The sequence below is a fragment of the Acipenser ruthenus genome, chromosome 33 (genome assembly GCF_902713425.1).
Source record: "Acipenser ruthenus chromosome 33, fAciRut3.2 maternal haplotype, whole genome shotgun sequence".
Lineage (NCBI taxonomy): Eukaryota > Metazoa > Chordata > Actinopteri > Acipenseriformes > Acipenseridae > Acipenser > Acipenser ruthenus.
The window spans coordinates 7,100,518-7,117,435 of record NC_081221.1 but is presented as its reverse complement, the minus strand read 5'-3'; the positions used below and the strand labels follow the sequence as shown (position 1 = coordinate 7,117,435).

Genomic DNA, 16,918 nt, shown 5'->3' with positions numbered 1-16,918 from the left:
TTTACTGGAGCAATCTAGGTAAAGTACCTTGCTCAAGGGTACAACAGCAGTGTCCCCAACTGGGGATTGAACCCACAACCCTCCGGTCAAGAGCCCAGAGCCCTAACCACTATATAACATATATTTTTACAACATTTATAAATACTGTAGCATGCACAGGGGTAGGGGTCAGGGTTGGTAGGTGACACAATCAAATATGAAGACATACGCCAGATACCAGCTCCTGCAAGGGAGCTGGCTCTTTTGTACAGCGGTATCAGCGCTATGCTTCAGTGCGGGAGGTCCTGGGTTCGAGTCCCACGTCCACCTGTGAGAAACCCCTGCCTGCGGGAACCGAGATCGTTGCAATATCAAAAATCTAGCTCCAAATTTGCACCCCTGGTCTTTGACATTCCAAAAGCATGTTTAAACAGCGTGCAAATCATCATTAGCAAATCATTGCTAATAATTTAATTACTTAGAAACCTAAACAAATTGAAATGGGAATGTTTGGTTTTCAATCTATAGTATTTTCACTAAGCACTGCAAATCTGAAATTATTTTACATTTCCAAACCCTACAGGTGCATAAACTGTATAAAAAATTAAAACATAAACATGTCACTCCATGTAATTAATACCTCGGCACATACTTACCTTAAGTGTTAGGAAAAACGTTTTTCCTGGAATGACTACTGGTTGGTGATTTCAAATTTCAAATTTTACCTTGCTATAATAATTAGAAATTGCAAAAAAAGTTTAATCAGCTCTCTGTGCAAATCATGCTCCCGAAGCATTCAGTGACAGGCATCAGATTGAGGTCTCATGAGAAAAAAAAGCGGCGCTGCCTCTCACAAAAACAAGCCCAAACCATTTCAGAGGGAGGGGAGTGGGGGTGTGTGACAGAAAGATCATGATTCTTGGTGGTAAATCTCCCTCCCGACCTGTGAGGGTGCTAAGTAACGGGAACAGAGTACCCTGGACTGCTTGGCCTGACACTTCGTTCTGAGGGTTAAAAGGAAGTCGGTAATTTAGAAAAGGGGCGGAGCTTCGGTACATTAACTCATCGACCCGGAAGGGAAATGATGTGGCAGCCCCGGATTGGAGGAGCGGCTGCAATTATTTAATCATCCTAGAAGGACCTGTATTGTGACTATACATATTGTGAGTGAGTGTTTTTTTGTTGGTTGTTATTAGACAGCTAACACGTTCCGGAGCTGTCGCCAGAAGCCAGCACAAACCCGGAACAGCACTGCACTCGCATCACCATAAACTGTATTTGTACCACAATCACTAATTCATGCACTAACGGACTTGGGTATGTGTTTGTTTAATGTGGGGAAACAATAAACGGGACTATTATTTTGGGACCAACCCAAGGATTATAAAGTAAGTAATACACGCCGCTGTATTACTTACCAGCTTTATTGTTTACTGTTTGTTTTGCCATCAGGTGCTGGACAAAAACAAATAAAACAAACCTTTGCACCTGGATTATAATTGTTATAATCTGGATTATAATCTGTTCTTTGATCACTGCACCTGCACACTATTAACCACTTTGCCACAGGGTGTTTATACAAATTATTTTTTTTGTAGTTCTAGGTTTTTTTTAGCAGTTCTAATTTTTCTTAGTTGAAAAATTCTAATGATGTGCTGTAACAGGGCGAGCAGCCCTGTACAGGGTTTGTTTATTTTAGAACGGGGTCTCCCCCTCTGCCTCTGTGTTATTTTGTATTGTTTATTTGTTTTATTGTATTTAAATGTATGACGGCGAAAGTCGTGCTTGTTTGTTTATGTATTTATTATTTATGACAGCGAAGTGCCACAGGTTTTGTTATTGTTTTAATTTAAAATGTGTTCTGGCAGAGGCGAAAGTGGGTACTCGTCCTCTGCCAGGAATAAATGGAAAACCCGTGCAGAATGTGACCGGGGGATTATTAAATAATTAATAGGTATGTAATCCCTCGGTCACTAATATAAAAGCCTGCAGGTCTCGGCACTCGTGGTGGGTGTTAGCGAGGAGAGAGCGAGCGAAGTGAGAGGAGCGAGAGAAAGACGAAACTTTATTTAAAAAATATACAGGAACAGTGACAGCGACTGCCCAGCCTGACCTGTATTTATTATTTTGTGTTCGTGATTGTTTTGTTTAAACCTTTTATTTTGCTCTGCGAGCACAGTCTTTTTCTGTTTAAATATTTATTTTATTTTTGTTGTTAATAAAAACAGCGGCCAGCCGCGTCTTTCTTTAAAAACTGCAGTGTCTGGTGTCAGAGTTCTTCCTTCCTGCTTCTGTCTGACGTCACCGCCCAGCCACCCTGCCACACGTGCATATGCAGACACCAGTCAATCATGCAACCTGCGAATTAAAGCAATATTTTAACAATACAAGCCCAATTCTGCTTATTATAAGCGGACTTGGCAACTGTGAACATTCCTCAAATAATTTATAGTGTAAGAATCAAATAAAAAATTGGAGGGGGCAGCGTGTTAGGAATGTGATATCCACTTGTTCCCTTGAAGCACATAGTATTTACTGCAACAATTGCCAGACCATCAACATCATTAGCTTGTGCTCAGTCCTCTAGTTTCAAGATGCCACTTTCAATGCATAAATTCACAATAAACATGCATTTTATTTTTAATAAGTGAACAATAAATTAAATGTTGAACTATATTACACTGTGGATGTATACATAATATACATTTCTGGTTTTGTCTTCATTTAAAATGTGTTTTAATTTTATTAATTATTTTAATTGCCCTAAATGACAGGTAGCCATGATATAAGTGGTTCCCATGATATATACCACTTCTGGGGTGATTAAAGGCTCGGGCCCTTATCATCACCCCAGGCATGGCATATGTCATGGGAACCTCATGGCCCATTGTGGTTTATACCTTTATATATATATATATATATATATATATATATATATATATATATATATATATATATATATATATATATATATATATATATATATATATATATATATATATATATATATATATATATATATATATATATATATATATATATATATATATATATGTTAGTTAGTTAGGGGCAGCAGTGTGGAGTAGTGGTTAGGGCTCTGGACTCTTGACCAGACGGTTGTGGGTTCAATCCTCAGTGGGGACACTGCTGCTGTACCCTTGAGCAAGGTACTTTAGATTGCTCCAGTAAAAACCCAACTGTAAAATGGGTAATTGTATGTAAAAATAATGTGATATCTTGTAACAATTGTAAGTCGCTCTGGATAAGGGCGTCTGCTAAGAAATAAATAATAATAATAATAGTGAAGCTCCATGTAAAAACTAAATAAATGCAACATTTTATTACCTGGAATGGGCAAATAAAGGTTGGTTCGGTGGCTTTTTTTCAAGTGTTATGTTGTTCTCACTTAGTTGTATTATGTGTATCATTTTCATACTCTGTGCAGCTTCAGAACCCATTGTTCCAGGCGGGTTTATTTATAGAGCTGTTAATTGCACGGAATGGGAAATGAAGGTCAGTTCAGTGGGTTTTTTTCAATAGTGTTATGTTGTTCTCACTTAATTGTATTATGTGTATAATTTTTGCCGTCTTTGCACCTTCGGAACCGACTGTTCCAGGAGCTTTTTGGTGATTAAAAAGAGGGTTTGGGGCCGGAATGGGTTAATGAGTGCGTTATTAATCAGTTCTGATTGCTAAAATATTCTCCTCGTGTGTATAACTTTCTACGCTGCCTTTTAATGCAATGGAATTAATTAAAATGTCATTCCGGGCTGTTCTGTCTCTTGACTTTTACCCCCTCCCCTCCCCTCCCCAGTGTTTTTTGCGTGTGTTTTGAGAGTACTACACCACTACGGGCCAATACTGCGTACCATTAAAACATTTAGTCAAGGTAATTTTATATTTCGACTTATCAAAACGATTGTTTAGGCTACATAATTTTTTCTTTGTATTTTAAGTCCGTTCCCATCTCGCGGCTTCTTGGTTGTCCAGTTATTATTATTATTATTTATTTCTTAGCAGACGCCCTTATCCAGGGCGACTTACAATTGTTACAAGATATCACATTATTCATATTATACAGATATCACATTTTTACATACAATTACCCATTTATACAATTGGGTTTTTACTGGAGCAATCTAGGAAAAGTACCTTGCTCAAGGGTACAACAGCAGTATCCCCCACCTGGGATTGAACCCACGACCCTCTGGTCAAGAGTCCAGAGCCCCTAACCACTACTCCACACTACTGTCCCAATTACTATTGATGTTTAAGCAAAAGCACTTTTAAGTCACTCAGGTCCCATTAACATGATTTAGGATTACAGAGGGGTGATTCGCCATGGTAACCGTCACTCTTGCAGCGAGCAACATACAAGCTGGGCTGAGTTGAGTGGGGGATGGAGGGGGGTGATTCTGGGATGCCAGAATCACCGTCGAGCCATCTTGAGGTGTCGTGGGCTAGTCGACGAAACACCGAGGATGGAAGGTGCCCACTTGAAGACCCCAGAGATGTACCCTACTTAGCGCAATCCAGACGGTTGTCATGCTGATGCGCTGGGGAGACCGCATTGTGGTTGATCCCCGGAGCCAGCAACGCAGCCGTTGTGTGTGCTGATGCGCTAGGGAGGCAAAATAAGCTGATCCCTGGAGCCAGCATTACACTTCAGCCATCAACACCTGACAGAAGGATATCTACATCATCATATGGAAGGAAGCGCAAATGGATGGAGACACCTATGGATCACATTTGTTTACTGTAAAGCTACGTCTTAGTTGGTGCTTATCTTGGCGAGAGCCGAGTTCAAATCAGCATGAAGTTTTAACATCTACTCTCGTGTAATGGGAATCAATTACCACGTTGCACTATAGGTGATAATGTTGAAATCAGGGGATTAACTGGAGGCCAAAGGATTCAGTCCTTGTACTGTATGTCACATTTGTGTTTTATGAAGTGAATAAATAACCCCTGGGGTTAAAGGTAGCAGAATTAATACAGATTAGCGGTATTTACTACAAATATATATATATATATATATATATATATATATATATATATATATATATATATATATATATATATATATATATATATGTATGTACAAGTGATCAATACGTAAAATTAAAAGAGAGAAATTTGTTCCACCATTCATATAAGAATGCAATAAAATCTCCAATAATATCCAGATGTCTCTTATTCCATCTGGGTATAGTTTGATCAAATCAACCCCATTTATTATTAACATCTGTAAGAACTGGTTTGTATGTTGTGTCACTGAATTAGTGTCAAAACCATTTATTCAAAATTTCAATAACAATACACACACACACACACACACACACACACACACACACAATAAAGTTAACAAACCAGAAATAAACAACCCAGACCTTTATTTCAGTGGCTTGTCTAGTAACAAACTTGTTTCTAATGTACATTAATAGCAGTTTATATAGCTTTGTGAATCTAGCAAGCTGCCTTTAGATGAATAACTATAAAACATGATTGTTAGGAAAATCAGGTGAGGCTTAACGCATTAGACTATTTTTACAAATCATCATTAAAAAAAAAAAGCTTTATTATATAAAGTGCTTTTAAAACCATTTCACCTTATTTAGCCTTGTTGATTACAAAACATCTTGATATCTCTGAATAGACAATCGGACTATAGTGCAAAAGAAGTGTGTAAAGGGGTGTGAAATGAATATCATTAGCAATAAGGCATATAGAGAGAAGAGTATGTTTTTTTATGGGAGTTCCTTTTAACTGTTTTTCTTGGAATTTGTAGTCTTCAGTCGTATCTTCAGACGCAACAGGTCCAAGTGCAAGTTGCGTCCCAGAACGGCAGAGCCACAGGTCAGAGCACCTGCAAGGGCCCCTGCAAATCCACACAGGAAAACATCCTGCCCTGGAACAGAAACACCACCGCAAATACAGTAAATAAACCACCTACAACTTTAAACAGACACAGCAATAACCCTCTGTCAAACTAGCTCACCATATGACTATTAACTCATGCCCCATTTGAATTAATACCTCATTTAGAAGACAGAGATGATAGATACAATCATTCTATACAGACTGTATATTCACATGTTATACAACACTGAGGTCCATAATAACTGATGGTCGTTGTGAAAGAGATCGAATAGTGCTTGGTGTTAGATCTCCCTCTCGACCTGTGAGGGCACTGTGTAAAAGGAACAGAGTACCCTCAACTAAATGGCATGACAATTTATTCCTTAGGGTAGGTGGAAGTCGGTCATTTAGGAAAGGGGCGGAGCTAGGGTACCCAAACTCAGTGACCCGGACGGTAAACGGTGTGGCATCTGAGGATTGGAGGAGCGGATGTGCTCGTTAACCTAGAGGTCATGAGTGAGGGTATAAATAGGGGACATACTGTAAGTGATCTGTTCCTTTGTAAATGGTTAGAACAACCTTGAAGGAGACCGCTGTGGGAAATGTTATGTTGTGTTGTGTTTGTTTTGTAGTGTCGAGTAAAAACTGTTTTTGTTTTGTTTTTCAAGACTACTAAACACTATGCGGAGCTGCAGCCACAGGCTATCAATAAACCCGGACACCAGCACTTCCCTTTTTCACTGTCTTTTCACCACGAGCACTAGTTTCACGCACTAAAATAAACACTGTGTTTTGTGTTCTGTGTTACGTGTATAATTTATAACTGGACATTGTATAATAAATCAATAAACACTGTTGCACCTGAAAAATCATTGTCTGTGTATTCTTGTTTCCACTCTGCACTGCACGTACCTGTAATCAATCACCACTTTGCCACAGTCGCCTTTCCTGTTTTGATAGTTGGTAATAGTAAACTGAACTGCAGCGTGTACACTAACTTGACCCATGTTGAGACCCTTTTACTCAACCCCTTCGATGGTCAGTATAGATTCCAACTCTGTGTGTATTTTATAATTTGCCCCCTTTATATACATAATCTAATCTAATCAGATTCAAGCCATCTATTGAGGACACGGCTCCAAAATCCTCTGTGCCCTGCATGTAAACTGCACATTTGTTTTTGTAATCAAAAGAATCAGTTACACAAGTATTGATTCCTTGTGCATATAAACTTAGTAAATACGGCCAATTCAAAATGCTTTACCTGTCAAGAAGAGATTCTTTACTGGGGTCTGGGATCGGATGGCAGCACTGGTCTCTGGATTGAACCGGGATCTGTTATGATCACAACCATAGATTTCACCTCGGGAAGCTGCTATGTAGTACTGATTGGTAACAGGCGTCCCAGCTTCTACCAGCTCAATCTAATGACAAAAGGCAGAAAAGAGAAAACACTGGTATATAAATGTCAATGTAGGAGCATCAGAATTGAATTAAACCATATACCATACATGCACACAAAGTGAAATAGATTATATACTACAAATACATTTATATACTACAAATACATGACACCATCAACTGAAGTATTTCTGAATGTACCGCCTCAGCAATCTGATGAGTAACTGTGGCAGAGATGGCTGCAGGGGTGACTTCAGACCAGGTAAATTAAACCAAAACACAAAATGTACGGGGCAAGATTGCACTGCTGTGCTCGTATTCAATAAATGAAAGATTTATACAAAAACAAAAACACTTTGTGATTTCCATTACACGAGAGTAGATGTTAAAACTTCATGCTGATTTGAACTCGGCTCTCGCCAAGATAAGCACCAACTAAGATGTAGCTTTACAGTAAACTAATGTGATCCATATGTGTCTCCATCCATTTACGTTTCCTTCCATATGATGATGTAGATATCCTTCTGTCTGGTGTTAATGGCTGAAGTGTAATGCTGGCTCCAGGGATCAGCTTATTTTGCCTCCCTGGCGCATCAGCACACACATCAGTGTTTCTTTCTTTCTATTGTGCTTGAGATCCCCAGCCAGAATCTTTCCGTCTCAACCACAGCCAGTTGCTGCTCCTCTCTGCTGCTTCAGATAAGTTCTTCACTTGGCCACTGAATCCGACGTCTCTGAGAAACCGGGATGTAGAGTGTGCCACAAATCCTCGACAACCCACTTCCACTGGGTAAACCCGGACTCTCCATCCTCGCTGTTCCGCTTCAGTGGCTAGTTGAGCATACCGCAGTTTCTTCCTCTCATACGCCTCATCTACAGCTTCCTCCCATGGCACTGTTAACTCTACCAGGTGGACAAGGCGTGCTGATCCAGACCACAAGACAATATCTGGTCGAAGGTTAGTGGTGGCAATCTCAGGTGGAAAAATAAGCCACTGACCAACATCTGCCAGCATTTTCCAGTCTCTAGCAGCTTCCAATTGTCCAGAGGTTCAGGTTCTGTAGTGATGGGAGAACATCATATGTTGACCTGATGAGGAAACTGATCCTGCTCTGTTCCATTGACCATAGGTCTTGCCAGCCAATCTTGCGTTGTTCCACACTCTCCCATCTCATCCATTCTCCCTGCTTGGCCTGGGAAATGGCCTTTATACACCTCATCCTCTCCTCCTGCTTTTGCACCTCGTTGACTACCAGCTTCCTCAAAAGAAAACAGCTTGTTGGACAAAACAAAACATACAAAATTATAACTTTAACAGAAAACAAGTATCGTGCTGGTTTTGTGCCAGCTCGTATAGCATTTGTTTTGTTTCTATTTATTTGCTTTTACCTCCTCACTCCCATTCTCTACTCCTCTAAACTCTCTCTTTAATGAGCATGTGGCTGGAGCAGTAATTACCTAGTAATCAAATAAATTACCTTTTTAAGGCTCCAGCCACATTCCCACAAGATTTTGCCAACTACATATCATAAGACCGTCTTTTTGCCGGTCTCAAATAATAAATAATAATGTCGGATGGCTTTCGTCCGCCTGCACACAAACACAATATTATAATGATAACAACAATGATAATAGAAATGAAAATACATAAATAAATAAATTTACACAAGGTGTGGGCACCCCGTCACAGTAACACCACAACAGAAGCACAAAGAATACAGAATGTAACTTTTTTGAAAAAGCCCCCATTATGTTCATAAGATTTTCAAGACTGCTTTTAAGCACATTTATTTTTCTGTGTCATTGTGTTTTAATAAAAAGCAGATACATAATTCATACAGTACCTTGCCTTTAATCCGTGGAAATATTTCAATAGCTGCATCAACTAGGTTTTTGACAAAAGATTCTTTAAGGTTTTTATACTCCTCTCCTCTGTTGCTGACCCGCTCATCCTTCCAGTCTTCAAACCACTCATAGCGGGTGAATGTTATAAGAGAGAGCGTAGACTTGCCTGAATACAGCAGGAAAACAAGGAAACAAATATCAATTTCCTACTTGAATATCAGACAGGTAATAAAATCGACAATAAATCAATGCATTGAGAAATCTGTATTTAAAAGCATGAAACAAATGTGTAGAATCGTTCCAAAAGAAATACAACAGAAGACATAAGAACATAAGAAAGTTTACAAATGAGACAAGGCCATTCGGCCCATCTTGCTCGTTTTGGTTGTTAGTAGCTTATTGATCCCAGAATCTCATCAAGCAGCTTCTTGAAGGATCCCAGGGTGTCAGCTTCAACAACATTACTGGGGAGTTGGTTCCAGACCCTCACAATTCTCTGTGTAAAAAAGTGCCTCCTATTTTCTGTTCTGAATGCCCCTTTATCTAATCTCCATTTGTGACCCCTGGTCCTTGTTTCTTTCATCAGGTCGAAAAAGTCCCCTGGGTCGACATTGTCTATACCTTTTAGGATTTTTGAATTCTTGAATCAGATCACTGTAAGATTATTACCTGGGTTTCTTTCTTCACATGTAGGGTCTTTGGCAGAAGGGGATGCAATATAAACCACTGGAGCTAATTTGACAGCATCTTCCTTTGAGGAATTCAAATAGTTTTCCACCCTAGTAAAGAAAGAAGAAGAATTTTGCTACAATATTGCAAATGGTATCCAAAAAAACCCACAAAAAAGTATATAGACAGTTGACTTTGAAAGAAAGACTATAAAATAAATATTGTTTATTGACCAAAAAATTCAAAATCAGCAAAATCAGTGCTGGGATACACCCCGTCCCTATGTATGTATGCATATATATATTATATATATATATATATATATATATATATATATATATATAGTACTGTGCAAAAGTTTTAGGCAGGTGTGAAAAAATGCTGTAAAGTAAGAATCCTTTCAAAAGTAGACATGTTAATAGATTATATTTATCAATTAACTAAATGCAAAGTGAGTGAACAGAAGAAAAATCTAAATCAAATCCATATTTGGTGTGACCACCCTTTGCCTTCAAAACAGCATCAATTCTTCTAGGTACACTTGCACAAAGTCAGGGATTTTGTAGGCATATAGTCAGGTGTATGATTAAACAATTATACCAAAAAGGTGCTAATGATCATCACTTCAATATGTAGGTTGAAACACAATCATTAACTGAAACAGAAACAGCTGTGTAGGAGTGTGGCAAAGTGCCCCGCCCCTGTGTGCATTTGTGTGTTCTATGTTGTATGTATGCGTGCGTATGTTAATGTTGGTGTATAGATTGGTACACGGGATATAAACAGGTCTGTGTTTCACGTGTGTTTAAATTGTATATTTGTATTTAGGCACGGGATTGCACATCACGCACGTGCATTTAAAATATAATATGCGAGCACGGGGTTGCACAGAATTAATTCACGTGCTGGGATTCAAGTGAATAATTAATTAGTAATTGAATCCCAGCACAACAGTATATATAGATGCACATTTTCATTCAGTCGGGGTTGGGTGTTCGGAAGAGGAGAACGGGTGAGAGAGAGAGGAATAAGTAGTAGTGAAAGATCGTAAAGATAAGTGTTTGTTCTCACCGTGTTTGTTTGTCTCCGTGCACCGTTTGTTTAGTGTTAGTCCGTTTTGTCTGTCTCTTTATTTTGGCTATAGTGCCGTGTCCTGTTTTGTATTCCATTGTTCAAACCTTTTATTTGTTAATAAACGCTGAGTGCAGCCATTGCACTCAGCTCATCATCACCACCGTCTCTGTGTTTGAATTCCTTTCTGGTCTGACGCCACCCACTCTGGCCGTCTTTGTGACAAGGAGGAATAAAACTGGGTGAGGAACAGCCAAACTCAGCTAACAAGGTGAGGTTGCTGAAGACAGTTTACTGTCAAAAGTCATACACCATGGCAAGACTGAGCACAGCAACAAGACACAAGGTAATTATACTGCATCAGCAAGGTCTCTCCCAGGCAGAAATTTCAAGGCAGACAGGGGTTTCCAGATGTGCTGTCCAAGCTCTTTTGAAGAAGCACAAAGAAGCGGGCAACGTTGAGGACCGTAGACGCAGTGGTCGGCCAAGGAAACTTACTGCAGCAAATGAAAGACACCTCATTCTTAGTTCCCTTCGCAATCGGAAGATGTCCAGCAGTGCCATCAGCTGAGAATTGGCAGAAAACAGTGGGACCCTGGTACACCCATCTACTGTCCAGAGAAGTCTGGTCAGAAGTGGCCTTCATGGAAGACTTGCAGCCAAAAAGCCATACCTCCGACGTGGAAACAAGGCCAAGCGACTCAACTATGCACGAAAACACAGGAACTGGGGTGCAGAAAAATGGCAGCAGATGCTCTGGACTTATGAGTCAAAATTTGAAATATTTGGCTGTAAAAGAAGGCAGTTTGTTCGCCGAAGGCTGGAGAGCGGTACACGAATGAGTGTCTGCAGGCAACAGTGAAGCATGGTGGAGGTTCCTTGCAAGTTTGGGGCTGCATTTCTGCAAATGGAGTTGGGGATTTGGTCAGAATGAATGGTCTCCTCAATGCTGAGAAGTACAGGCAGATACTTATCCATCATGCAATACCATCAGGGAGGCATCTGATTGGTCCCAAATTTATTCTGCAGCATGACAACGACCCCAAACATACAGCGAAAGTCATTAAGAACTATCTTCAGCGTAAAGAAGAACAAGGAGTCCTGGAAGTGATGGTATGGCCCCCACAGAGCCCTGATCTCAACATCATCGAGTCTGTCTGAGATTTCATGAAGAGAGAGAAGCAACTGAGGCTGCCTAAATCCACAGAAGAACTGTGGTTAGTTCTCCAAGATGTTTGGGCCAACCTACCTGCCGAGTTCCTTCAAAAACTGTGTGCAAGTGTACCTAGAAGAATTGATGCTGTTTTGAAGGCAAAGGGTGGTCACACCAAATATTGATTTGATGTAGATTTTTCTTCTGTTCACTCACTTTGCATTTTGTTAATTGATAAACATAAACTATTAACATGTTTATTTTTAAAAGCATTCTTACTTTACAGCATTTTTTCACACCTGCCTAAAACTTTTGCACAGTACTGTATATATATATATATATATATATATATATATATATATATATATATATATATATATATATATAATATATATATATATATATATATATATATATTTTTTAAAATGTATTTTGTATTCTTATTATTGCTTTGTAACGGTATGACGGGCAAAAAGCCTGTCCTCTAGTATGTTTTATTGGTTTAAGTACTCTCGTGAAAATGCGCGGCTGTCAGCTATATTGAATTGGCTGTTGGCCACGCAGATTATTAAACCTGTGTATTTGTGGCCAGCTCCAGATTAATTGAATGATTTGTTGATTAGAAGATGGTCACATATATAAAGGGGACATCAGCTGCTCGCAGAGGGAGAAGAGAGGAGTTCCAGAGATACACAAAGAGACTGATGAAAACAATTGCTACCTACCGTCTACTTATCTACCTACCTACTTACCTACGTGCTACCCACCTCCCTTTCCACCTTCCTGAAGGGTACTTGTATTGTGTTTCTTTGTGTTTTGTTTGATTATTGAAAAGTGTTTATTATTTAATAAAAATCCTGAATGCAGCCGCGTCTCAGTCACCCACAGAGGTCGTGTTGTTGCATTCATTTCCGAGTCTGAGGTCATTCTACAAGCCAACCTGCCACATATAGTGTTAGGAAGTGGGATGGGAGGTGGGTAGGCAGGTAAGAAAGTAGGTAAGTACGCAGGTAGGTAGCAATTGTTTTCATCAGTCTCTTTGTGTATCTATATTTGCTTACGATTGTAAGTCGCCCTGGATAAGGGTGTCTGCTAAGAAATAAATAATAATAATAATAATCTATGGAACTCCTCTCTTCCCTCTCCGAGCAGCCAATTCAATACTCATTAGCTGACGGCCATGCATTTTCACGAGAGTACTTAAACCAATAAAACAGTAACAGAGGACTGGCTTTTCGCCCGTCATACCTTTACAAAACAATAATAATACAAAATGCATATATATATATATATATATATATATATATATATATATATATATATATATATATACAGTGTGTGTGTATATATATATATATATATATATATATATATATATATATATATATACATACATATATATACAGCTCTGGAAAAAATTAAGAGACCACTGCAAAATTATCAGTTTCTCGGTTTTACTATTTATAGGTATGTGTTTGGGTAAAATGAACATTTTTGTTTTATTCTATAAACTACTGACAACATTTCTCCCAAATTCCAAATAAAAATATTGTCATTTAGAGCATTTATTTGCAGAAAATAACAACTGGTCAAAATAACAAAAAAGATGCAGTGTTGCCAGACCTCGAATAATGCACAGAAAATAAGTTCATATTCAGTTTTAAACAACACAATACTAATGTTTTAACTTAGGAAGAGTTCAGAAATCAATATTTGGTGGAACAACCCTGATTTTCAAGCACAGCTTTCATGCATCTTGGCATGCTCTCCACCAGTCTTTCACATTGTCAGAGCAGAAGGAAGCAAGTTTTCTTCCAGGACAACCTTGTACTTGGCTTGATTCTTGCCAAAGCTGCCCGATTCCTGCCTTGCTGAAGCACCCCCAGATCATCACCGATCCTCCACCACATTTCACAGTGGGTGCGAGACACTGTGGCTTGTAGGCCTCTCCAGGTCTCCATCTAACCATCAGACGACCAGGTGTTGGGCAAAGCTGAAAATTGGACTCATCTGGGGGTGCTTCAGCAAGGCAGGAATCGGGCAGCTTTGGCATGAATCAAGCCAAGTACAAGGTTGTCCTGGAAGAAAACTTGCTTCCTTCTGCTCTGACAATGTTCCCCAACTCTGAGGATTGGTTTTTCCAGCAGGACAATGCTCCATGCCACACAGCCAGGTCAATCAAGGTGTGGATGGAGGACCACCAGATCAAGACCCTGTCATGGCCAGCCCAATCTCCAGACCTGAACCCCATTGAAAACCTCTGGAATGTGATCAAGAGGAAGATGGATGGTCACAAGCCATCAAACAAAGCCGAGCTGCTTGAATTTTTGCACCAGGAGTGGCATAAAGTCACCCAACATCAATGTGAAAGACTGGTGGAGAGCATGCCAAGATGCATGAAAGCTGTGCTTGAAAATCAGGGTTATTCCACCAAATATTGATTTCTGAACTCTTCCTAAGTTAAAACATTAGTATTGTGTTGTTTAAAAATGAATATGAACTTATTTTCGTTGCATTATTGGAGGTCTGACAACACTGCATCTTTTTTGTTATTTTGACCAGTTGTCATTTTCTGTAAATAAATGCCCTAAATGACAATATTTTTATTTGGAATTTGGAAGAAATGTTGTCAGTAGTTTATAGAATAAAACAAAAAATGTTCATTTTACCCAAACACATGCCTATAAATAGTAAAACCAGAGAAACTGATAATTTTGCAGTGGTCTCTTTATTTTTTCCAGAGCTATATATACAGACGTGCTCAAATTTGTTGGTACCCCTACACAAAAAACAAAGAATGCACAATTTTCTCTGAAATAACTTGAAACTGACAAAAGTAATTGGCATCCACCATTGTTTATTCCATATTTAATAGAAATCAGACTTTGCTTTTGATTTTTTATTCAACATAATATTGTAAATAATAAAACAAATGAAAATGGCACGGACAAAAATGATGGGACCGCTAACCTAATATTTTGTTGCACAACCTTTAGAGGCAATCACTGCAATCAAACATTTTCTGTAGCTCTCAATGAGATTTCTGCACCTGTTAACAGGTAGTTTGGCCCACTCTTCCTGAGCAAACTGCTCCAGCTGTCTCAGGTTTGATGGGTGTCTTCTCCAGACTGCAAGTTTCAGCTCTTTCCATAGATGTTCGATAGGATTCAGATCAGGACTCATAGAAGGCCACTTCAGAATAGTCCAATGTTTTGTTCTTATCCATTCTTGGGTGCTTTTAGCTGTGTGTTTTGGGTCATTAACCTGTTAGAGGACCCATGACCTGCGACTGAGACAGAGCTTTCTGACACTGGGCAGTACGTTTCGCTCCAGAATGCCTTGATAGTCTTGAGATTTCATTGTGCCCTGCACAGATTCAAGGCACCCTGTGCCAGGCGCAGCAAAGCAGCCCCAAAACATAACCGAGCCTCCTCCATGTTTCAATGTAGGTATGGTGTTCTTTTCTTTGAAAGCTTCATTTTTTTGTCTGTGAACATAGAGCTGATGTGACTTGCCAAAAAGCTCCAGTTTTGACTCATCTGTCCAAAGGACATTCTCCCAGAAGGATTGTGGCTTGTCAATATGCATTTTAGCAAATTCCAGTCTGGCTTTTTTATGTTTTTCTTTCAAAAGTGGAGTCCTCCTGGGTCTTCTTCCATGGAGCCCACTTTCGCTCAAAAAGCGACCGATGGTGCGATCAGAAACTGACGTACTTTCACCTTGGAGTTCAGCTTGTATCTCTTTGGCAGTTATCCTTGGTTCTTTTTCTACCATTCGCACTATCCTTCTGTTCACTCTGGGGCCGATTTTCCTCTTGCGGCCGCGCCCAGGGAGGTTGGCTACAGTTCCATGGACCTTAAACTTTTTAATAATATTTGCAACTGTTGTCACAGGAACATCAAGCTGCTTGGAGATGGTCTTGTAGCCTTTACCTTTACCATGCTTGTCTATTATTTTCTTTCTGATCTCCTCAGACAACTCTCTCCTTTGCTTTCTCTGGTCCATGTTCAGTGTGGTGCACACAATGATACCAAACAGCACAGTGACTACTTTTCTCCATTTAAATAGGCTGAATGACTGATTACAAGATTGGAGACATGTGTGATACTAATTAAAGAAACTAATTAGTTTGAAATATCACTATAATCCAATTATTTATTATCTTTTCTAAGGGGTACCAACAAATGTGTCCAGGCCATTTCAAAATATCTTTGTAGAATAAGCAATAATTCATCTCTTTTCACAGCTTCTTTGCTTTATTCTATGACATACCAAAGGCATGCAAGTATACATGATAAAATAGCTTTTAATTTAATCACTTTTCAGGAGGAATGAAGCATTATTTCAATGAGCTGTAAGGGTACCAACAAATTTGAGCACGTCTGTATATATATACACACACATACATACATAGAGGTGGGGTGTACTCCGTCACAATGACGCATAGAAAACACACACAGCCAGATTTCATAACCTTTTAATATTAATAACACAGGCAGCCCACTGCGTAAACCTAGTGAGCTGTTACCCGATGGTCACAATATAGATATTAAGGGTTTAGCTACAGCTGTTAAACACACTACAGCAAACTGACATACTGAGTGCAAGACAAATTGGTACACACTGTAGTTTCTTCATTGACTCATTAAAACTCCATTACTGATTACACAGGACATTTGGAACGAAATTCAACTCACAGTTCGTCAAGGTTATTTTCTGGATAAATCCAGTAATTAGTCGCGGTCAATCCCAGTTCTTCCTTTGTGCCATTTAGCCCAATAAATACACTAAATCCTGCTTCTCCATGTTTCACCATGCTGAGCTGGGACTGAATAGCTAAAAAACAACAAAATTACCACTTGGCGAACAAATGGGTAAAAATGTGTTAAAACATTGGTTCGCACTTTTGAAAGGGACTCTGTGCAGTATCAAAAACAGTCA

The 16,918-nt window shown here is 39.2% G+C and overlaps 1 protein-coding gene across 2 annotated transcripts in view; it reads right to left on the bottom strand.

Annotated features, from left to right (window-relative positions):
• Nucleotides 1-5,357: 5,357 nt before the first annotated feature.
• The window catches only part of LOC117433256 (all-trans-retinol 13,14-reductase-like), a 69,169-nt gene continuing 57,608 nt past the window's right edge, over nt 5,358-16,918 (bottom strand). For both annotated transcript variants that reach the window (XM_059006620.1, XM_059006621.1), the window contains 5 exons: nt 16,675-16,813; nt 9,754-9,863; nt 9,084-9,250; nt 7,103-7,262; nt 5,358-5,887 (listed from right to left, as the gene is read on the bottom strand). In XM_059006620.1, the coding sequence (XP_058862603.1) occupies nt 5,742-5,887; nt 7,103-7,262; nt 9,084-9,250; nt 9,754-9,863; nt 16,675-16,813 (722 nt within the window). In that variant the 3' untranslated portion in view covers nt 5,358-5,741. The remainder of the gene's footprint in view (nt 5,888-7,102; nt 7,263-9,083; nt 9,251-9,753; nt 9,864-16,674; nt 16,814-16,918) is intronic.